This window comes from Canis aureus, chromosome 2 (genome assembly GCF_053574225.1).
Source record: "Canis aureus isolate CA01 chromosome 2, VMU_Caureus_v.1.0, whole genome shotgun sequence".
Classification (NCBI taxonomy): domain Eukaryota; kingdom Metazoa; phylum Chordata; class Mammalia; order Carnivora; family Canidae; genus Canis; species Canis aureus.
In genome coordinates, this window is record NC_135612.1 from 63,130,775 (window position 1) to 63,153,747 (window position 22,973).

At 51.5% G+C, this 22,973-nt stretch overlaps 1 protein-coding gene and 1 pseudogene across 3 annotated transcripts in view; one reads left to right on the top strand and one right to left on the bottom strand.

Moving 5' to 3' along the window:
* Nucleotides 1-22: 22 nt before the first annotated feature.
* LOC144300427 (glyceraldehyde-3-phosphate dehydrogenase pseudogene) lies at nt 23-1,646 on the bottom strand (annotated as a pseudogene).
* Nucleotides 1,647-4,332: 2,686 nt separating this feature from the next.
* LETM1 (leucine zipper and EF-hand containing transmembrane protein 1) overlaps nt 4,333-22,973 on the top strand; it is a 36,949-nt gene continuing 18,308 nt past the window's right edge. The window contains exons 1-6 of one of the 3 annotated variants that reach the window (XM_077876437.1): nt 4,333-4,612; nt 9,458-9,518; nt 17,149-17,599; nt 19,157-19,300; nt 19,842-19,979; nt 20,652-20,855. In XM_077876437.1, the coding sequence (XP_077732563.1) occupies nt 4,534-4,612; nt 9,458-9,518; nt 17,149-17,599; nt 19,157-19,300; nt 19,842-19,979; nt 20,652-20,855 (1,077 nt within the window). In that variant the 5' untranslated portion in view covers nt 4,333-4,533. The remainder of the gene's footprint in view (nt 4,613-9,457; nt 9,519-17,148; nt 17,600-19,156; nt 19,301-19,841; nt 19,980-20,651; nt 20,856-22,973) is intronic. The other 2 variants (XM_077876429.1, XM_077876424.1) reach the window with 2 other exon arrangements.

The following is a 22,973-nucleotide window of genomic DNA, read 5'->3' on the forward strand; positions in this document are numbered from 1 at the left end:
TAAAAGTTGAAAAGGTAGTCCATTGAATGGGAGAACATGCTTTTAATACATATATCTGACCTGTATCCACAACATACAAAGAACTCTTAGAAATCAATGAGAAAAAGGCAGATGACCTAATGGAGGACTGGACAAATAGCTAAGTGAGGGACCTACTGGGGGCAGGGGGCTTTTTCCAAGGTGCTCAAAGTTGTTCTGGTTCTTCCCCCAAGGGCCTTGCCCTCCAGCCTCACATCAGGCCCTTTTCCTAGGTTCACATCCTAGTCTTTGCCATGGCCATTAAGTGCAGGTCAGCTACCACCCCCTGTGAACATCCCTGTCTTGCCAGCTCACGTGCTGTGGTACCTGACTCCAGTGGTCCTGCCACTCCCCACCATCCTGAGCCACTCCCACTTATCCCTCACTTCCTCTTTTTTTTTTTTTTTTGGCTGGGTACAGTATACTTTATTGATGGTACATGACAAGGTAGGGCTCCCCAAGCCCCTCCCCTTCCTTGGGGTCTAGGATGTAAATTGGAGGTCAGGAGATTCTCAGTGTGTTGGGGGATTAAGTTGGGGCAGGGACTCCCCAGCAGCTGAGGGCCTCTCTCTTCCTCTTGTTCTTGCTGGGGCTGGTGGTCCAGGAGGCTCTTACTCCTTGGAGGCCATGTGGACCATGAGGTCCACCACCCAGTTGCTGTAGCCGAATTCATTGTCATACCAGGAAATGAGCTTGACAAAGTGGTCATTGAGAGCAATGCCAGCCCCGGCGTCGAAGGTGGAAGAGTGGGCGTCACTGTTGAAGTCACAGGAGACCACCTGGTCCTCAGTGTAGCCCAGGATGCCCTTGAGGGGTCCCTCCGATGCCTGCTTCATTACCTTCTTGATGTCGTCATATTTGGCAGCTTTCTCCAGGCGGCAGGTCAGATCCACAACTGATACATTGGGGGTGGGGACACAGAAGGCCATGCCAGTGAGCTTCCCGTTCAGCTCAGGGATGACCTTGCCCACAGCCTTGGCGGCGCCAGTGGAAGCAGGGATGATGTTCTGGGCAGCCCCTCGGCCGTCACGCCACAGCTTCCCAGAGGGGCCGTCCACGGTCTTCTGGGTGGCAGTAATGGCATGGACGGTGGTCATGAGGCCCTCCACGATGCCAAAGTGGTCATGGATGACTTTGGCTAGAGGAGCCAAGCAGTTGGTGGTGCAGGAGGCATTGCTGACAATCTTGAGGGAGTTGTCATACTTCTCATGGTTCACGCCCATCACAAACATGGGGGCATCAGCAGAAGGAGCAGAGATGATGACCCTCTTGGCCCTGCCTTTCAAGTGAGCCCCAGCCTTCTCCATGGTGGTGAAGACCCCAATGGACTCCACAACATACTCAGCACCAGCATCACCCCATTTGATGTTGGCGGGATCTCGCTCCTGGAAGATGGAGATGGACTTCCCGTTGATGACAAGTTTCCCGTTCTCAGCCTTGACTGTGCCGTGGAATTTGCCGTGGGTAGAATCATACTGGAACATGTACACCATGTAGTTGAGATCAATGAAGGGATCATTGATGGTGACAATATCCACTTTGCCAGAGTTAAAAGCAGCCCTGGTGACCAGGCGCCCAATACGGCCAAATCCGTTCACTCCAACCTTCACCATCGTGTCTCGGGGACGCGCCTGGCGCTGCACCAGAAGATGCAGCTGTCGGGCGGGGAGGAGCAGAGAGCCCTCTTTTTTTTTTTTAATTTTTTATTTATTCATGAGAGACAAACAGAGAGAGAGAGCCAAAGACACAGCCAGAGGAAGAAGCAGGCTCCATGCAGGGAACCCAATGTGGGACTCGATCCTGGGACTCCAGGATCATGCCCTGGGCCAAAGGCAGGCGCTAAACCGCTGAGCCACCCAGGGATCCCTGCCCTCCCCATACCCTGATTTCTAACCTGATTCCCTAACCCGTTGTCTAACATGATCGCCCCCTCAGATCTCTAACCTGACTTCTGACCTCATCCCTAACACAATGTCTAACATGACCGTCCTAACCAGATCCCTAACCTGACTTCTGACCTCATCCCTAACACAATGTCCAACATGAGCACCCCCACCCCCAGATCCCTAACCTGACCCCTGACCTCATCGCTAGCCAGATTCTCTAACCTCCCTAACTCAGGGCATTTGTGCTGCCTGAATATCCTACCGTTTCTCTGGACTCTTGTCATTTGTGTAAACATAGAGGGACTATGGAAGATTATGTTCAGTTTGTAGGGAGCATAGACTAAAAAAAAGGCCTGTAAAAAAAGAGAAGAGAGAGAGAAAAAAGCAAAAAGAGTCCATGATATAAAAAAACAGACCCACTATGCCAGGATTCTGTGACTAGGACTGCTGCATGGTGTGGGGCAGGAAGGCATCCATTCATGTGGCATTAAGGGCATGCATGGCAAGCTGTCAGGATGCCAGATTTTTGTTTCTTGTTTATTATTATTATTTTGTATTAAGAAAGCTCTATGGCCAATGTGGGACTTGAACTTGTGACTCCAAGATCAAGCATTGTATGCTCTGAGGACTAAGCCAGTCAGGCACCCCTCTACTTGTTTCTTTGTATTTTTTATAAACTTAAAATGTTTGTAACAAGCATGCATTTTTAAAAATATTTTATTTATTTATTCATGCGAGACACACGCACACAGAGAGGCAAAGGCAGAGGAGGAGCAGGCTCCATGCAGGGAGCCCGACATGGGACTCGATCCTGGGACTCCAGGATCATGCCCTGGGCCGAAGGCAGGTGCCAAACCGCTGAGCCACCCAGGGATCCCCACAAGCATGCATTCTTTAGCTAATTAGAAAATCCAGTTATTGTTAAAAAATGAATTTCTGTAAAACTCCACCATGGCAGTGAAGCTGCAGAAAGCATCACAAAATGGGTGTTTAGAAGCCCCTCTCTATAGAGACCTTATTTTTGGCTTTCCCTTCTCATGCAACCTGGCTGGGCCACAAGTGAATTGTGTCAAGGGCATGGGAACATCGTTGCCACATTTCCTCACACCTGGCCCCTCAAGCAACAGAGGCAGGTGGGGCCTTCCCCCCATCCACTATCCTTCAAAGTCCTGCAGACACTTGCAGCATCAATGAAGACCAGCTTTGATTCCCACCCATTCTGTGGGGCCTCGCTGCCTGCCCCTAGATGGCTTTGGAACAGAGCCTTCCGGGCAGAGGGCCAACGTCAGCTACTAGGACTAGCACAAGCATTCTCCTATACTTTGGGCATTGAAAGGCTAGTCCTGTCTGATGGTGAGCACCTGTTTACTTTGACTCAGACCTGACCCTTGGTAGGGAGACAGGCGCTGTCCTTCCTGATCCCACCACTGCCTCCGGGGGAATGTATAGGAAAGGAGCCTGGTTTTGTGGGTTTGGGCCTTGGAAGCCTGTTGCAGGCACCCACGTGCTCAGGTTAAACCTGCAGCGCTCACTGCCCAGGGCCAGCATGAGCACTTCCTAGCACCTCTCAAGTGCCCTCCACTTTCTTCCACCTGAGATGGGAACTCCAACCTCTCCCAGTCCAGTATCTGGCAGTTCTGGAAAGGAAAACCGGGCGGGCAGGCTATTACTTCCTGACGCTGAGGGCTGAGTGCCGGGGGAGCGTTCTAGTGAGAAACGCCATTCAACCAAATTCAGCCTCCGACGAGCGTGCAGATTGGCGCGGAGGACGCAGCTCAGGACCTTCGCCAGGCGGTACCCTGGGATTACATCGGTGAACCCGAGGCCTGCAGGCGAGTCCAGGAGGAGGGGGAAGCAGCGCGGCGGGTCCCGCGAACCGGGCTGGAGCGCAGGCTAGCGGGAGTGGCCTCTGGGGACTGCGGCGACCACTCAGGGGCCGCCCCCACCCCCCGCGTTCCCTCCATCACCTCTTCCGTCCCCGCACACCGTTGCGAATACGACCCCCCATCTTAGGAAAGGCGAGTGTGGGGCTCCGGGCTGGGTAGGAGGCCTCGGGGTGGGGGGGGCCGGCGTCTGAGCACGGTGCGGGTCAGGCCGCGATGTGGGGGCGCCGCCCTGGTCCCGGCCCCCGGGAGGGCCCCGCGGGACTGGCGGACAGCGAACCAGGACTTCGCAAAACACCCCAGCATACCCGCGCCCCTCCGCGGGGCTCTTCCGCAAGTGCTCCCGGACGCCCGCCCCGCTGCCGCTCCAATACGGATGGGCCCAGCGCGCATGCGCGGCCGGCGCACAAGCCCCAGAATGCCGCGCGGCCTCGCGGGGCACGCCGGGACCCGTAGTCCGCGGTGGCGCGGGTCCGCCCTCCACCTGGCGGGCGGCGGGAGCCTGAGGGGCCCAATGGGAACGGCGGCGCCGCCGCCCCGCCCCGCGCCGCCGGACGCTGTGCCGGGACATGGTTGCCGCCGGTGCCGGGTCCTTGAGCTGAGCGTCCGCCGCCGGGAGCCAACCGCCGCCTTCAACCGTCCGCGCGGGCGGGCCGAGGCGCCGGCGGGCCGGCGAGGAGCCGCGGCCACCGCGGAGGAGGAGGAGGCAGCAGCAGGAGGCCGGAACGGCCGCCGGGCCCGGGCACATGGCGTCCATCTTACTGAGGAGCTGCCGCGGCCGGGGGCCCGCTCGCCTCCCGCCGCCCCGTGCCGCAGCCGGGAGAGGTGAGCAGCCGGTGCCCCGCAGACAGTGCGGAGCTGGGGGCCGGGCCGCCGGGGGCCGGGGAGGGGGGCGGGAAGGGGGTTGGGACAGCGGCTGGGGGGGTCGGAACCCGGGGGCCGGGAGCTGGTGCCAGGCGGCGGGGGGTATCGGGTGGCGGCTTGGGACACGGGCTGGGGGCCGGGTGGGGGGCCAGATAAGGGGGCTGGAGCAGGGGCTGGGGGCCGGGGCCGGATGAGGGGGCCGGGTGGGGGCCGGTACAGGGGCTGGGGGCCGGGACCGGGCAGGGCTGAGGCCTGGAGCCGGGCCCGGGGGGCGTTAGGAGAACAGGGGCAGGGAGCCGAGCGGTAGAGGGCCTCGGGCCCAGCTGGTCCGCGGCACCCCAGCGTGGGGGGCGGGGGGCGCAGCGGTGGGTGGTGGGTCAGGGCGCTCGGACGCGGCCCGGGGCTGGGGTCACGACAGGCAGGGCCCGTGGGCCGCCTCGCCCCTCCGCCCCGCCCGGGCGGGCCCGTTGTCAGGATTGTCGGAGTGTGGGTGCCGCGCGGGGCGGCGGCCTGTGACTCACTCGCACTGTGACCTTAGCCGCCCGGCTGCTGGCCGTGGCGTCCCGAGCGGGGTTTGGAAAGTTTTTTGAAGGCAGCGCGCTGACGGCCAGCCCTGGGACTGCCTGGGCACGCCAGTCGTGGTTAAGCTTGGTGGAACGTGGTGGACAGTCGTGCCCTTGGGCCACATTTAGGACTCTTGAGGAGAGATAGCCCTCGGGTTCCGGCCTGGCAGACACAAACGAGCTGATCTGCGGGCTTGCATGACATCGGTGGGGCCAATATCCTTACAGTAGTGTTGTGTGTCTGTGCATGGCGCCAGGCGGGTCCCCTGGTATCCCCAGCCTCCGTGACCCTAGCTGTCCACATAGAGATCACACCTAACTCTGAGCGCTGGGGGTCCACATGTCTGTAGCCCAGACTCCCTTTCTGACTTTTTATATTAACCTTTTTGAGTCTGTTCCTTATTTGTTAAGTTGAGGACTTCCCTTAGGAATAGTAGAGACTTGGGACACCTGCATGGGTCAGTGGTTTAGCTCCTCCCTTCAGCTCGGGTCATGATCCTGGAGTCCCGGAATGCAGTTCCACATCGGCTCCCTGCATGGAACCTGCTTCTTCTGCCTGTGTCTTTGCATCTCTCGTGAATAAATAAAATCTTAAAAAAAAAAAAAAAAAAAGGAGTAATAGAGACTCAAGTGAAATATATTTCAAAGTACATCATGATTCACAAAAGCACTCCCAAGAAACCTGATTCTTGTAATTTTTATTTTTTTATTTTATTTTAAAGATTTTATTTATTTATTCATGAGAGACGCACACACAGAGAGAGGCAGAGACACAGGCAGAGGGAGAAGCAGGCTCCATGCAGGAAGCCCGATGTGGGACTCGATCTGGGGTCTCCAGGATCACACCCTGGGCTGAAGGCGGCGCTAAACCGCTGAGCCACTGGGGCTGCCTGATTCTTGTAATTTTTAACAGTAGTGGATGGTTGGCAGCTTAGAACTTTGGAGCCTTGGGAAGGGCATTGAGCAGCAAGAATTGACCATATGAATGGTCTAGGTCCAGTCCAGCCTTTAGTCTTTCCTTCTGCTTAGAGTTCTCCTTGTATTTCTTCCCTGTTAAGGATGGTAATAGAAATACTTGGGCCACTTCAGATTTCTGGAGCATGTTTACAGTTTAAAAGTGAGCTGACGGTGGTTTGGCGCCTGCCTTCGGCCTGGGGCGTGGTCCTGGAGTCCCGGGATCGAGTCCCTCATCGGGCTCCCTGCATGGAGCCTGCCTCTCCCTCTGCCTGTGTCTGCCTCTCTCTCTCTTTTGTGTCTTTCATGAATAAATGAATAAAATCTTTAAAAAAAAAAGTGAGCTGAATTTGTTTTTGTAGTTGTATCATTGTGGGAACACAAATGTTTCTTGTAGTTAGCACTCTTCTTTATTGTACAGAAAGGGGCTCGGAGTGGATCAGACAGAGTTTGCTGTAGGACCAGCAGGGAGTCAAGCCTGGGAGCCCCACGACTGGACTGTGAGGCACAATTTTGAACCAATTCTGAAATGGCACTCCCAGCTGAGCACAGTGGCCTTTTTCTGCAGCACATTTCCCCAGTATTAACCTTCTCTGTCCCTGGTTCATTGTCACAATTAGTAAACCAACATTGGTACATTGTTGTTAACAGAGGGCCATACTGTATTCAGATTTCTTTTATTCTGTCTCAGGCTTTACTCTGATTTTTTTACTTTGTTATTTACATACTTTATTTTGCTTGTGCTTGCTTATTTGTTAGTACCTTTCCTTTGTTGTGCATGCATTTTATTCTGATGTCTTGGTATGTCCCAGGACTTTATTCAGGATACCAGGCTGTGACACGTTTCTCAGGCTTTCCTTGACAGTTTGGAGGATTGTTCAGTTCTGTTGTAGAATCCCAACCTTCAGGAAGGGGAGGGGAGTCTGGGATCGAATGAGATGGCCAGCGGCCTAGGGTATAATCAGTGAGGCCTAGGACATGAAGATAGGAAGGCTTGGGGAGCTTTGGAGTTGGTGGCGTGTGAAGATGTAAACCCCACATGGACAGAGGCTCCTGAGCTTAGGGATCTTCTAGATCTTGCGTAGGAACCTCATCATCTGGCTGTTCCTCGTGCCCTTTATAATAAACTATAATAGTAAGTAAAGCAAATTCCTGAGTTCTTGTGGTTTTGTTTTTTTTTTTAAGATTTTATTTATCTATTCATGAGAGACAGAGAGAAAGAGAGAGAGAGAGAGAGGCCGAGACACAGAGGGAGAAGCAGGCTCCATGCAGTGAGCCTCAATCCTGGGACTCCAGGATCACACCCTGGGCCGAAGGCAGGCACTAAACCGCTGAGCCACCTGGGCTGCCCCCTCCCTTTTAAGATTTTATTTGTTTTAGAGAATTAATAGAACTGTGGTAGAACTACCAAATTTGTAGTTGGCAGAGTGTGGGTGACCTGGGGACCCTACTTGCAACTGGTGTCTGAAGTGGAGCAGTCTGTGGGACCGAGCCCTGAACCTGTGGGTGTGTGCTAACTCTGGGTAGAGTCAGAACAGAATGGGAGGCTGCCTGGCTGCTGTCACAGAGTTGGAGAATTGGTTGTTGGAAAAGAAAACAAAACAAAAGGACTTCGAGAAGGAGAGAGTGACCCATCTGTGGTCCAAATCCTGTAGTTCTGCTCCTTCCACCATCCCACAGGAGCAGGGCTCCTGGAAGGGCTAGGGAAGCCTTCAAAATGGGGAGATTGTGGGAAGGGACCAGGTAGGACAGGGAATGTGCAATGATGGGAGGGCAGGCCAGGGAGCTATGGGAGCTGTGATAGCTTGTCTACTTGCTTCGTGGAATGCACAGGGCCAGGAGCCATTGCTGGGCTATGTTCTTGAGGTGCAGGGCTGGCCCAGGGCAGGAATGAAGGGGACAGGCCCAGGCGTGGGGCACATCTATTTGGTACTCAGCTGGGGTGAGGCTTGATGTGACTAAAAACGTAGTGTTTGAAGTATAAGAGATTATTATATGATTCATGGAAACTGCTTGTGAGCCCAGACCCCAGCTTAAAGCCAAGCTGCCACCTGTGCTACAAAGCTCTAAATTTGATGGGAATAGCCTTTTTTTTTTTTTTTTTTAAGATTTTATTTATTTATTCATGAGAGACACAGAGAGGCAGAGACACAGACAGAGGGAGAAGCATTGTCCCTACAGGGAGCCCAATGTGGGACTCGACCCTGGGCCTGGGATCATGCCCCAAGCCAAAGGCAGATGCTCAATTGCTGAGCCACTGAGATGTCCCTGGGAATAGCCTTCTACACAGGAATATGAGAGGTACCCATGATGACACTGGGCACTGAGTTACATAAAGTGACAAGTGGAAGTCCTTGTCCCCAGAGGGTCCACTGGGAGTTCCAAGGGTGTCCAGGAGTTGGCACCTGTCCCCTGCCATACCCATCTTCTCTCCTCCTTTCTCACGCTGGTGCCCAGAGTGGGCCCATAGCACCCCACACCTGCTCTGTGCACTCCTGCTCCTGGAAGGTCTTAGGATGCCAGCCTGCCTTTTCAGCCTTGCTGCCTGGCACCCTGTCGACATGATGCCTCTGGCCCTGTTGCCATCCCCCCTGCGTCGTCCCCCCCCCCCCCCCCCATCTGTCTTGTTCCCTCCACAGGTGGTTTCCACAGCACAGGGTTTGATCACAGGTAAGCCCGAGCATTGATCATGTGAATGAAGTCTGAATTTATGCTTGTAGAAACCACATTGAGTTAGAAAAAGTGTCAAAAATACATAAAAATCCTGAGTGTGCTGCATACTTACTAGTAAGGTTTATCTAAGAAATGGCTTGTTCTTAGCATTTGTTTTATCAATAGTTCTCATAGCCCTCACCCCCTCATGTGAATAGAGAAGGTGTTGGGTTGTTTGGATGGGGCCCTTGCTCTATGGGGCTGTCTGTGCACTGGGGATCCCATGCAATATGGCACCAGCTGAAGTGATTAGGGAGTGGTCATACCTGGGGAGACCCCCAGTCCTGGGCTCTGTGGATCCTTTAGCTGGTGGAACCTGGTGTCCCTGGTTGGGGTGTGTGAAGCCAGGGGCTACCTCAGATTCCCCTTCTTCCCTAGGGCTACCCCAAGACCCTGTGTTCCTAACTGGATAGACCCTTCACTTATTGACACTCTGAAACCTTGCAACACTCAGAACACACTTATAGAAGCTTACTCTGCAAAAGAGATGCGTGCCCCTTCAGATTCTCAAAGGTGATAGTGATTAAAGTGCCTGGTTTGAGACTCACGTTCTCATTTTCTCCTTGTTTTCTCGTAGGTGGTCTGGGAGATGGTGCTTGTCTTGGCTGTGCCAGCACCGTGGGGTTGATAAGCCACTTGTAAGTAAACAACGTCACTTGACATCCATTTGAAAGTGGGAGCTTGGAAATGCTTGAGTGGTGTGTGACTCCTGATTTTGGGGAGACAGCATATTCTACTTTCCTATTTTTGGTTTTTATTTCTTTTTAGCCTTTATCTTTACACTTTGAAATATATGACCTCATACATTAGTGGATCTTTGGGAAATAAACATTTATAATCCCAGTACCTGTTGTATATATTATTAAATTTCGATGTATTTTATTCTAGGTTTTTTTTTTTCATGTGTCTCTTTTTAAAAACAGTGCTGTATACTTACAGCGTACTGTGTGCTTTTCCATGCTCACACAGCTGCTGTTGTCAACGACTTCTCCCATACTTGTGCAAAAAGATGTAGGATGTGCCAGGCAGTGTTGTGGGTGTGGGGTTCTGTCATTAGTCACATTAGACCCTCCCTTGGAACCCCATTTGGTCCTTTGCAGAGCATCATATTGAGCAAGTGCTGGCCACAGGGCTCATCCTCACCTGGTTCTACGGACATGCCCAGAATGTGGTGGACTTAGCCCTTCCCTTTGGTGGTACTGTTGTGAGGCTGGAAGGCTTCCTGTAGGGAGTAGCATGCATACTTCCCTATCCACTGTCCCACATGGACTCAAACTTCCCTCAGGGTTCCTGTTCTCTCCCACCCTCCATTCCCTCTGCCCAACATCCCCGAACAGTTTCCTTCTGCTCCCCTGCCCTGCACAGTTGGATGCCCAGACCTCTCTCCTGACTTCCACTTGCTCCAGGTACCCAGAGTGGAGCCCATCTTTCTCTTCTGACATCCTTGATTCTTTCTGTTGGAGAGTGCTGGACCTCCTTCGCAAGTCATAGAGCCATCAAGTCTTTTGAGTTTTCTTACTCATTTGAGATTGTTAATTTGTTATTTCATCTTGACTATAACACTTTTCTGCAGAATGCTTCCTAGAACAGATTTAATTCCCTAAAATAAAAACTGTGTAAGTCATACACAAAAACTTGGTTGATGTTAAAGCAAAATTGTGCTTAAACACAGCAGGCTTGCATGGCTTTTCTTGCATGTGTGAGTGTCTTTGTGGAGTGGGGTTGGCATACATGCAGCGTATGGTGGGAACATAACAGTCTGTTTAAAAGCCCCTCCCAACAGCAGACCCTACCGGCCCCTGCCTGTTGTAAGAGTACTCCCACCTGGCTCTTGAGATTGATTTTAAAGATTTTATTTATTTATTTTAGAGCGTGGGGGGGGGGGGGGGGGCGGCGGCAGTAAGGGGAAACAGAGAATCCCAAGCCGACTTCCAGTTGAGTGGGGAGCCGAGCACCAGGCTCCACCATGCAACCCTGAGATCACCACCTGAGCTGAAATCAAGAGTCAGTTGCTCAGGGGCCCCTGGGTTTGATATTAATTAGATTTCTCTTCTGACCAGTGTAAGACATTTTTGTCATGAAATCATTCTTTTTATGGTGTGAGACCATTAATGAATGGGTATAGAACATCTTTACTCCTGCCAAAGTATGTGTTTCTAGATTTAATTTTTTTTTTAAAGAAATTCCTTTAAAAAAAAAAGATTTTATTTATTTGAGAGAGAGCCAAGCAGGGGGAGAGGCAGAGGGAGAGGGAGAAGCCGACTGCCTGCTGAGCATGGAGCCTGAAGAAGGATTGAATCCCAGGACCCTGAGATCACGACCTGAGCTGAAGGCAGACCTTTCACCGACTGAAGCGCCACCCAGGCACCCCCTAGATTTAATTCTAAAGGTTTTTTTTGTTTTTTGTTTTTTTTTTAGATTTTATTTTATTTACTCATGAGAGATACAGAGCGAGAGAGAGAGAGGCAGAGACACAGGCAGAGGGAGAAGCAGGCTCCATGCAGGGAGCCTGACGTGGGACTTGATCCAGGGTCTTCAGGATCACGCCGTGGATCGCTAAACCACTAAACCACCGGGGCTGCCCTAATTCTAAAGTAAACTGTAATCTGCAGGTAGCATTTGAAGGGCATGGGGCCCAGTGTGAGGCTGGAAATAGTGGCTGGTGATCCTGGGGTGCAACCCATGCTTGCCATAAAGGATGTAACTCTGTAAGGCCAACTTTAGGGTTTTTTCAAGGCAAGCTAGAAGTCTGGGTTTTGGGGTAAAGTCTCTGGTTTTTGAGTACTGGCCTCTAAGGCAGGTTAGGGGACTGCTGTGTGGACCAGCCATGACTGGTTCATCTTCATGTACCACCTGGAGGTGGGGAGTGCTGCCAGTGACCCCAGCAGCCTGCTGCAGAACCTTCCAGGCCTTTTTCTCTTGTATGAAGTGCTTGTGTCTGGGTGGTCTATGCTTCACATTTACCCTGGTGAGTCCCGTTGGCTTTTATCTGCAGGGAACCAGACCTGGAGCCTCCTTTCTGGACAGTCCTTCTGCGTTTACTTTTCAGTTTTTTTTTTTTTTTTAATATTTCATTTATTCATGAGAGACACAGAGAGGCAGAGACACAGGAAGGAGAAGCAGGCACCCCACAGGGAGCCCAATGTGGGACTAAATTCCAGACCTTGGGATCATGCCCTGAGCCAAAGGCAGATGCTCAACCACTGAGCCACCGAAGTGTCCCAACTTTTCGGTTCTGAAGTGGTTTTTTTGGGACTGTAGCTGGAGTGTTCTCAGAATCATAAAATTGGGATGCCTGGATGGTTCCATCAGTGAAGCGTCTGCCTTCGGCTCAGGTCATGATCCCGGGATCCTGGGATCGAGTCCAGTGTTGGGCTCTCTGCTCAGCAGGGAGTCTGCTTCTCTTTCTCCCTCTGTCCCTCCCCCTGCTCGTGCTCTCTGTCTCTCACTCTCTCAAATAAAATTGAGAATATTAAAGCAGAAGTGTGCAGTTTCCTGGGGGTAAACTGTTTTATTTAGTTAAGACCTTTTCTCTGTTTCAGGAAAAGGTCTCATTTTCTTTATCTGGGCCACATGTACTACCTCTAAGACAGTGCCTAGATATGTTGGGTTTGGTGTGGATGGGCCTCCTTTTTCATTATTTTTTCTAAGTGATTATTGCTGGCACATAAGTCACCAGTTTTCTTGTGTCCAGCCACTTCTCACAGTCATTTATCATATTCTAACTCACACTGTACCACATCTCTTTGGTGGTGGGGCCTGCTGGGGCACGGCACCCTCGCACTCCTGCTGCTTCTCTACTCTCTCAGCCTCCTGGCGTCAGAACAGCACAGCCCCTCCCATGTTGTCACCCCAGCAAACAGTGTGTCTAGTGTGGTCTGTGTCATGTTAGCTTTTGTGTTTAGTACTGTTTCTACCCTATCATCTTATCCTTATTGTCCTAAAGTGTATTTATTAGGAATGGATGTTGAGTTTTTCAGGCACCTTTAAGAGTCCAGCGTACCTGCATTTAAGATTCATATTAAAAACTGCTTTATTAATACAAATTTTTTATAAGTTAACAATTTTTAGAAAGTTAAGCACTTTCTTTGGAAAGTGGGCAATGCGGAGCGTCCACTGGCTCAGTCAGTGGAGCAGGTGACTCTTGCTCTCAGGGTCGTGAGTTCAAGCCCCATGTTGTGTGTAGAGCTTACTTAAACAAAATAAGATTTTAAGGGGAAAAAAGAATATTAAGCAATGGGAACTATGAAGGTGTTTAGCTGAACTCATACATTTCAAAATAGAGATTATAGGCGAGAGTTGGAGTCTTGCATCAGTCTCAGTATCCAGAACATGTTGCTTTTCATTTTGGTGGCACAGTGTAAGAAATATTAAGCGCCATAGATAAGTACAGGTGACCCTTGAACAATACAGTAAGGGATCGGATGCTGATTCCTGTGCAGTCGAAAATGCACATATAAGGGCAGCCCGGGTGGCTCAGTGGTGTAGCACCACCTTCAGCCCAGGGCATGATCCTGGAGACCCAGGATCGAGTCCCCCGTCAGGCTCCCTGCGTGGAGCCTGCTTCTCCCTCTGCCTGTGTCTCTGCCTCTCTCTCTCTCTCTCTCTCTATCTCTCTATCTATCTCTCTTTCTGTCTCTCATGAATAAATAAATAAAATCTTCGAAAAAAATACACATATGACTTGACTGACTTCCCAAAAGCTTAACTGATAGCCAGCTGTTCATTCTGAATGTAAACAGTCAATTAACTTATGTCTTGTATACATATCATATGTTGTGTTCTTAAAGTAAGCAAGACAAAAGAAAATCATAAGGAAAATACACGTACAGGACTGTCCTGTATTTATCAGAAAACCTCTGCACAAAAGTGGGTCCAGGCACAGAAGTCCATGTTGTTCCGAGGCTGGTGTGGTCACAGTAGCACCCTTTGTATTGGTTCTTCTGTGAGATTAATCTTCAGCTAAAATGGTCCAAACCCCAAGGGTGAGCAGGTGGGGAGTTTCTGATCATGGGTGTTAATCTAGCTGCTCTTGACCTCCTTTCATAAATAAAGGCAGAGAGGGAGCACCTAAAATTGGGAATATGCCAACTATAATTCGTTAGTCCTGGAGCTCATTCCGTGGGAAAACTGGGGCTGCCTTGAGGCTCTTTCCAGAGTCTCATGCAGTGTGAATGCTCATGAGATGGGTTGCAGAAACACTAAAATGATGGGGACAGCTGCTTCCCCGGCCCCCCAGAATGCTCCTGGCATAGGGTACGCTGAATGTCACAGGGCCTCGAGGGCTCTGATAGGTGTTGAGATGTTGTGGGCAGTGGTCCCCAGTTCCCCAGCAGAGGGGCTCCTTGTCCTGCAGGCAGGCACTGTTGCACCTCTTGTCCTCAGGCAGAGATGTCCTGCACTTTGGGAATCATTCCTTTTAGTCCTGGTACCTCTTACTCAATTGTCCATCTTTGCTTCCCTTTCTAGTGTCACTTTGCCCTTGCTGGCATCATGTCCCTGAAGAACTGAAGGTAGCACGTTAAGATTTGGGATCTTCCCATGCCCAGCCTCAGGACATTGTCTGGGGCAACTGCCCCCTTAAGAACAGGACATGTTAGGAGTCAAATGGTCCACAGGTGTTGTGCCTGTGGCATGTCTACAGCCATTGACAGGAGTTACAAAGGTGCCATGGGGAGAACAGGCATGGGTCCCTTTGCCTGCCACTCTGTGCATCTGATGCCACGAGTCACAGGAAATGCTCTAACCCTATGAACACGTTTCTTTGCCAGGTACTACGTGGTTTTCTGGTTTTTTGTTTGTTTGTTTGTTTGTTTTTTGTTTTTTTTTAAGATTTTATTTTAAAATAATCTTTACACCCAACATGGGGCTTGAACTCACAACCCCGAGATCAGGAGTTGCAGGTTCCACCAACAGAGCTCGCCAGTGCCCCTAGTTTTTCTCTTCTTGAAGGTGGCAGCAGGTTGTCTGTGTTGTGGATGTAGGAGTCAGCACCTGAAGGTAAAGTGGGAGGCTTTGACAGGAGCGCCTAAGCTGGCCTTGTAGGGGTAAGGTGGGTGTGTGCTTCTCGGGGGCTTTTGGTGAGGTGGGGCAGAGCAGTGCCCCAGCTGTCCCTGGGAAGGCAGCAGTGCCCATGTCAGTGGTGTTCTGACGAAGATTTTAAAAACAATAGATTATGTAATTTTATGCTTTTTGAAAATAGCTAAATCTTTCTGGCTAGATTGTCAGTAATAATAGTCTCCAGTATGCATGGAGATAGCCAGATCTTGGAGCATCTCTGGCCCCAGCTGGATAAACCAGGTGTTTTTCTACTCGCTCTGGTTTCATGAGTCTCTGTCTTTGCCTGTTGGTTGTCTCCTGCAACTGCTGACATCATGCCTTCTTGTGGAAGCCACTTGCTTCCTTGATAATTGAGGGTTGGAAAATCGGTTAATTAAGTTTGAGGGAGAGAGGAGGTAATGCTTATTCCCATGTGTGAGCACGGTTTGCCCATGTTGGGAGGCAAGGCCAGGGCGCCAAGGGCACAGGCTGTGGCCACAGTCTCACAGACCCAAGGGTCTGAGCAGCGCTGCTGTGTCCTGGGCAGCCTGTCCCTTGGTGACTGTAACTTAGCAGGTTGGGTTCAAGTCCATCACTTACCAGCTCAGGTGTTGATCGAGGGGGTGGGGAGGAGTGGAGGGTGTCTAGGGCTCACAGCACAGGACTGACTGCCCTTCAAAAGCAGGAACAGGGACTCCCAACAGGCAGGAGGCCAGTGTGGTATTGATCAATGGATGGCTGGTGGTGCCCTGTACCCGCTGCACCCACTTGATAACAGGTTGCAGACTGAGGTGGGTCTGTCCCTGTTTGTGCTTTGGTATTCCCCATCCATGATAGGTGCTGCTAAACTAGACATTCTCCAGCTTCCTTTCAGCGCTGACTGGCAGCGTCTCAACTGCTTTGATGGGGGAGTAATCATAGCTGCCACCTCCCTGGTAGTTGTTGCTGTGTGCAGACACTGTTCTGGGTACTCCATATTTATTTTATTTTATTATTTTTTTAAAGAGATTTTTTTTTTAAGATTTTATTTATTTATTCATGAGAGACAGAGAGAGGCAGAGACACAGGCAGAGGGAGAAGCAGGCTCCACGCAGGGAACCCAACGTGGGACTCAATCCCGGGTCTCCAGGATCATGCCCTGGGCTGAAGGCGGCGCTAAACCACTGAGCCACCCAGGCTGCCCTCCACATTTATATTATCACATACATTTAATAGAGGATGCTCCTGAAAGCACAGAGAGGTTAATTAAGTTGCCCAAGGTCTCACAGCAGTAAGTATTGGATTGGAATTTGAACAGGGACAGGCAGCTGTAGAGCTCATATCCTCACTGCTGGTGTTGGGCCAGGTGCAGTGAGATGATCCAGCAGATGAGAAGGAGCTGGGGTGTGTATGTTGGTTATAAGTGCACACCTCTGAGGTTAAGTTGGAGCCTGTGGCCTCCCAAAAGTGGGTTTGTGCACTCAGGAAGGAAAGACATTTCCAGTGTGACGGGTGAGATACATAGAAGATTGTGGGGCTCCAAGAATCGTGCAGGTAGGTTGCTCCTGCCCTGGACTGTAATCAAGGCTCTGGGCTGAGCAGAGGGAACAGCATGGGGAAGAGAAGGAGGAGTGGGCTCTAGACGTGATTCATTGGGTTTTTGCACAAACGTATTTGCTGGATGGTGCACAAGGGCTCTAGACGTGATTATTGGGTTTTTGCACAAACGTCTTTGCTGGATGGTGCACAAGTTTGGGTCACTGTTGATTTGAGCATCCTCACTGTCTTCCAGGACTCACTGAAGAGCTACAGGTCTTTATAGAAAGTCACCTGGTAGAGGAAAGGACTCCTGCCCCACCCCCACATTCCCTAAGTCTGGGAACCCACCTGGGAGATCGACCCTGAGGATTGGTCTGTCAGGTCCAGGGCTCAGGCTTCTACTATTTGTGTCCATCCTGTCCCTTTGAGCCCTCAGTCCCTGCCCAGGCTCTTCGGTGTCCTAGTGTCTCATGAGCCCAGGGGGTGCTGGCTGCCCTCGTCTCCCTCGCAGGCCCCCCTGCACAGAGCTGCTCGTCTTCCTGATCTGTTTTCCGGTTGTCAGGGAGCAGTGGAGAGCCTGTTTCATGTGCAGGAAGATAGAGTGTGTTTGTGATGGGGCTCTGCTCTGTGTTGCTCTCGTTCGTTGTGGTGCTGGGAGGTCATGGACAGGGGCTGGCCCCTCATTGCTCTTTCCCTTTCTCCCTATTGAAGGAATGTTCCATTTCACTGCTGCACTCCCGTCCACCCCATCCACCTTGCCTTTAGAGCCAATCCTCGTGGCTGTTGGACTGTGAGGCCTGAGCGCGTGTGCGTGGCAGCCGGAGTGCCCTGGACCCCCACCTCGGTCAACTTGCTCATCCCAGGGCTTCAGTTCCTTCCTTTGCGCTGCTGGCACTCATCACCCCCACTGAGGGATGACTCCGTGGTGGAGAAGTCGCTCAAGTCCTTAAAGGACAAGAACAAGAAGCTGGAGGAGGGAGGCCCTGTGTACAGCCCCCCTGTGGAGGTGGCTGTGAAGAAGTCCTTGGGGCAGCGGGTCTTGGACGAGCTGAAGCACTATTATCACGGCTTCCGCCTGCTCTGGATTGACACCAAGATCGCCGCGCGCATGCTCTGGCGCATCCTCCACGGCCACACCCTGACCCGCAGGGAGCGCAGGCAGGTAAGGGATGCGTGGGGCCAGGTGGCTCAACTTCTGGGTGCTTTAAGACACTTTAAGGGCTTTTTTTCCTGCCACTTTTGCTTTAAAAAAAAACCCAGAGAAACGAAACCACAAACTTCCCTATAATACACCACTGATTGCAGCCCTGCTTCCTGCTTGTCCTTTGGCGGCTCCTCCACCAGAGGTGTTCATGCCTCCTGCTCTGACCTTGTTCCCCCGCCCTTGGCTTCTTTCCTGTTGAGAGGTCTGTGTCTTCCTAAGTGGACTTCTTTTTTTTTTTTCTTTTTTTTTTTTTTTTTAAGATTTTATGTATTTACTTGAGAGAGAACACAATCAGGGGCAGAAAAGAGGGAGAAGCAGACTCCCCAATGAGCAGAGAGCCCCACAAGGGGCTGGATCCCAGGACCTTGGAATCATGACCTGAGCCAAAGGCAGATGCTTCACCCATCTCTTAAAAAAGACTGTTCCTATTTTTCCAGGAGCCCAGACCTTCTAGGTCTCTTCCTTTGTGTGAAGTAACTGATGGTTACACTGTAGACTTTTTTCTTTCTTTTTTTTTTTTTTTTTTAATTTTTATTTATTTATGATAGTCCTACAGAGAGAGAGAGAGAGGCAGAGACACAGGCAGAGGGAGAAGCAGGCTCCATGCACCGGGAGCCCGATGTGGGATTCGATCCCGGGTCTCCAGGATCGCGCCCTGGGCCAAAGGCAGGCGCTAAACCGCTGCACCACCCAGGGATCTCTTTTTTTTTTTTTTTTTTAAGAGGGGAGAGAGAATCTTAAGCAGGCTCCCTGCCCAGCACAGAGCCCGACACAGGGCTCAATCTCAGAACCCTGAGATCAAGAGTCAGCCACATAACCGACTGTGCCACCCAGACATCCCTGCATCTGTTTAGGTGATTATATGGTTTTCCTTTTTTTTTTTTAATTACTTAAATGGTTGAGATTGTAAGATTAGATAAAAACAAAACAAAACAAAAAAAAACAATACCCAGCTATATGCAGTCTACAAGAAACACCTTAAATGTAAAGACACAAATAGATGGGAAGTGAAACAGTAGGAAAAGGGAAGTGGTGCTAACAGAAGAAAGCTGGTGTGGCCACCTTAGCACCAGACAGAAGTGACTGCAGAGCAAAGATGACCAGGGATGGAGAGGTCATCCTGGTATCCAGCATTTCATGATATTCCCCTGGTGGCCCTTGTTGCTGCCAGCAAGAGCCAGTCGTCGCCTGCTGCTCCCATCCCGCTGGCCTGCAGGCCCAGTGGGCAGCGCCATGGCGGTGTCAAGCCATGTCTGCAGAGCAGGATTCCCCAGTGGGTGGTGTGTGATGGGAGGTGGTCCACTCCTCAGGCCAGCTTCTACCTCTCCTTTCTGAAGACTGTCTTCCCATGGCTTAGTCTTGGGAGGAAGAACTGGCTTTGAGAGCAGCTGGCTGGGCTGTTTGGAACGTAGCACTCTGGCTGACCCCTGCCAGGCGTTAGGTGCGGTGCACCCCTGAGGGTGGCGGGAGCAGTGTGGTCATACTGGGGCTCTGATCCCTTCCACCTTTTCTCAGTTTCTCCGGATATGCGCTGACCTCTTCCGCCTCGTCCCCTTCCTGGTCTTTGTGGTGGTGCCTTTCATGGAGTTTCTGCTTCCTGTCGCTGTGAAGCTCTTCCCCAATATGTTGCCATCCACGTTCGAGACCCAGTCCATCAAGGTAATGGGGAACTGGGGGCAGAGAGCTCGCTCCAGGGCGGATTGGACGTTATTCTGACGTTCTCATCTCCTCCATGATTCAGTCATGCCACACTGTGACGAGTACAGGATGGGCTTTGGAGATATTTCTCTTTAAACATGTTTTAGAATACAGTTTCACTTGCCCACCTCTTCAGGCCACAGGTTGAGGCTGCTGGTTGTTGGTGAGACCCATGGAAGGCAGGGCAGACCTGCTGTAGCCCTGGGGCCCAGCTGGTGGCAGCTGCACTGCCCTCCATGCTCATGGACTTGGTTCACACCACGCAGTCCCTGCTCCAAAAGGCCACACAAATATTTTTTGAAACCATGAAATAGAAGAAGTCTTAGAATGCATAGCGCCTGGGTGGGAGTGAGTGCTGTTCAGGGAAACGTGGGTGGCACTGGCTTGAGGGGTTCCCATCGGAACAGTGGCAGCAGCTGCTCTGACTGGTGCCATCCAGGAGGCCATGGGGGGACCAGGGTAGGGGCCAGAGGAGTGAAACACCCCTTCTCTGACCTCACAGGAGGAGAGGCTGAAGAAGGAGCTGCGGGTCAAGCTGGAGCTGGCCAAGTTTCTCCAGGACACCATTGAAGAGATGGCCCTGAAGAACAAAGCAGCCAAGGGGAATGCCACCAAAGACTTCTCTGTGTTTTTCCAGAAGGTACCATGATGCTTCAGAGCCGTGCTGGCCTCAGCCCACTGGTCCAGTATGCTGGCTAGAGCCTCAGGGCTCCCCTGCGTTATGTGGGGATATGCCTTGCTTCCTTTCTTCCCTTTTCTTGACCTCACAAAGCAAGAGGAACTCCCAGACAAGCGTGGGCTGGTGCTGTGGGGGGTGGGGGGGTCACCAGGAGCACCCCCCCCCCATCCTGCTCTCCTGAGAGCTTAAACCACATTGACATTCAGAATTATTTGCCTGTGTCTCCAGACTTGGTAGCAGCCCCAGGGGAGGTAGAGTTTGGCCAATGAGGAATGAAGACTGCAGTTGTGATGAGCTGGGGGGCCAGGCTGGGAGAGGAGGGCGCAGATCCCTAGAGCTACTGCACAGCTACAGCCACAGTGGGGAACCTCTTGCCAGTTAGCAGCCTTGGCTCTAATGGCATGGGCAGGAAAGGGGCCAGCCAGTGCGTGCTACCTGGAGGCATCCCCCATGGGGAGCCCCCAAGGGGCTGCTCCCCAGTAGGAGCAGAGAACAAAGTGGGTCTGAGGGAGGGGCTCTTCCACCTGATCCTCCTTAGTTTCTTTTATTGAGGCTTGTGACACAAGACGGTGGGTGGCGCTGGGGAACACACCCCCACCACCCAGTGGGTAACCCACGTGATTGTTCCTGCAGATCCGAGAGACAGGTGAGAGACCCAGTAATGAGGAGATCCTGCGTTTTTCCAAGTTGTTTGAAGATGAGCTGACCCTGGATAACCTCACACGGCCTCAGCTGGTGGCCCTCTGCAAGCTGCTGGAGCTCCAGTCCATTGGCACCAACAACTTCCTCCGCTTCCAGCTCACCATGAGGCTGCGGTCTATCAAGGCTGACGACAAGGTGAGCAGCCTGCATTCCAGGCTCTGCCTTTCCAGGTACCTTTGGTTTCTGGTTGCAAAAGCAGCAGCTGTCCTCACTGTAAAGCCCTGGTAGTCCTGGACGATAGAGGAGGATCAAATCCCTTGTTGTCCTGTCCTGCCCAGACTGTAGCTGTTGGCATTTTGTGCCTGTTTGCCCGCTTGGTGCTCTGCACACAGCCTGAATGTAAGTGTACATGTACTGGAACGAGGCTGGAACCGTACAGCCCAACAGCTTGTCACCTGGCATGACATTAGGAGACCTGCCCATGTCACTGAGTATTTGTTAAAAGGATAAATGGCAACAATTGCTTGATGTTTCATTATGTGAACACATCATAATTTATTAAGCATCAGTTTAGCTAATATTTTGCTACTTTAAACAGAGCTGTAATACACATTCTTTAACATGGATTTTTGTTCCAGATCTTTGATAGTTTTTATAAAAAGAGTGACCTACACTTGGGGCTCTCAAGGAGAAGGGCAGGAGGTCAGAAGCAAGTCTTGCCCGCAAGCAGACTGCTCCAGGGGCTGTGCTGACCTCTGTGCCCTCCCCCCTGCCCTGCCCACATCCCAGTGGCTACAGACCCACTGCTGCGTGTGTCCCCGGTGCACTTTTCTCAGGAGCTCCTAAAACACTCTTCTTTTTCTCCAGTAGTGCCTTTCGCCTTTGCATCTGAGGTGTCTGATGTTCTGATAGCTCTGCAGGCACACCTCAGAGGTGTTTAGCCTCAGTCCCAGACCATTTGTCCTCCTTTTTCTGGAATAGCTCATGAGAGTTCCTGCCTGATTATTCTAGTAACTGTGGTCTGTAGGTCCTTTTTGTTTCGTTTTGTTTTCTTGGGATTGTGTGTTTGTATTATCTCGTTGTTCCCGAAGGCAGACATTGTCTGTGGGAAGTTTCTGAGGTTCCATTGCTATCTTGCCCCAGGAGGGTCCACCCGACTCCGCTCTGTAATAGAAGGGCCTGGTCCCCTTAGAGTCACTGACCTCGATTCAGGGCTGGGCCTGCAGCTGTACCGGATCCCTTCCCCACCGTGTCACCTCCATAACAGAGCCCTGGAGGCCCCTTTGCTTTGTGAGGGTTTTCTGCCTAGCTTCTTGGCTCTGGCTGCTTAGTGGGAGAGCCTGATACCACGGTTATTTCCTATCCTGTCTGCTGAGCAACCTCTCGTCTCTGGCTGTCATCTTAGCCAGCGAGATGTCTCTGGCTCTCGGCAGTGGCCTTTGTTTGGACAGGACTCTCAGCTTGCCTTAAGAGTTGGCAAGTGTTCCTGGGTCCCCAGTGACTCCCACCTCCTTGGTCACCTGGTCTCTCCTGGTCCACATAAAGCTGTCTGTCCCTGAGCCTAGTTGCGTTAGCTTTCTGATGCCTCCCAGATGTGGATTTTTGTTTATTTTGCTTTATCTGGCTTTCTAGTAGCTCTCGGTAGGGGTGTTGGTCTGATGAGAATGGCTCCTTATTCGAGCTAAAAGTAGTAGAGTATCACTGCATTTTTTTAAGAATGAAAAGAAATCCTTTCTCCAACATGGTACAAATTGTGTGTAGGAGGGTGCTCAGGACATCCACTGAAATAGAGTGAGGAGCTGACTTGGGCGGTCCTCAATGTGCCTCCTCACTCCTAGAGAGCCTGTAGCATTGCTACCCTCAACCTCCACTGCCCACCTTAGGAGAGGAAGCTTAAAGGCAGGTGGCCTGGGGTTGAGTCCTGGCCACTCACGTGCTCTGTGATCTTGTGCCAGAATCCTATGAAATAAGACAGCAGCCAGACCTCCACAGACCTCCACTGTTGGGAAGGTGGAAGGGCATCCTTTCTCCTGGGTATTAAGTAAAAAACAAACACAAGAAGACTTTGATTAAGTGGGAGAAGACCCTGGCAGCCCAGGACCAACCAGGTGGGTCTTTTTGCCTGGAGGCTAAAGAGGCCACGCTGAAGAGGTACTGCCGAGCACAGACTTGCAGAGCCCTGACAGGAGTGCCCAGCTGGCTCCCTCCATGGAGTGTGTGACTCTTGATTTCAGGGTTGTAAGTTTGAGCCTCATGTGGGGTGTAGAGATTACTTAAAAATAAAATCTTTTTTAAAAAACAAACCAAAAAACC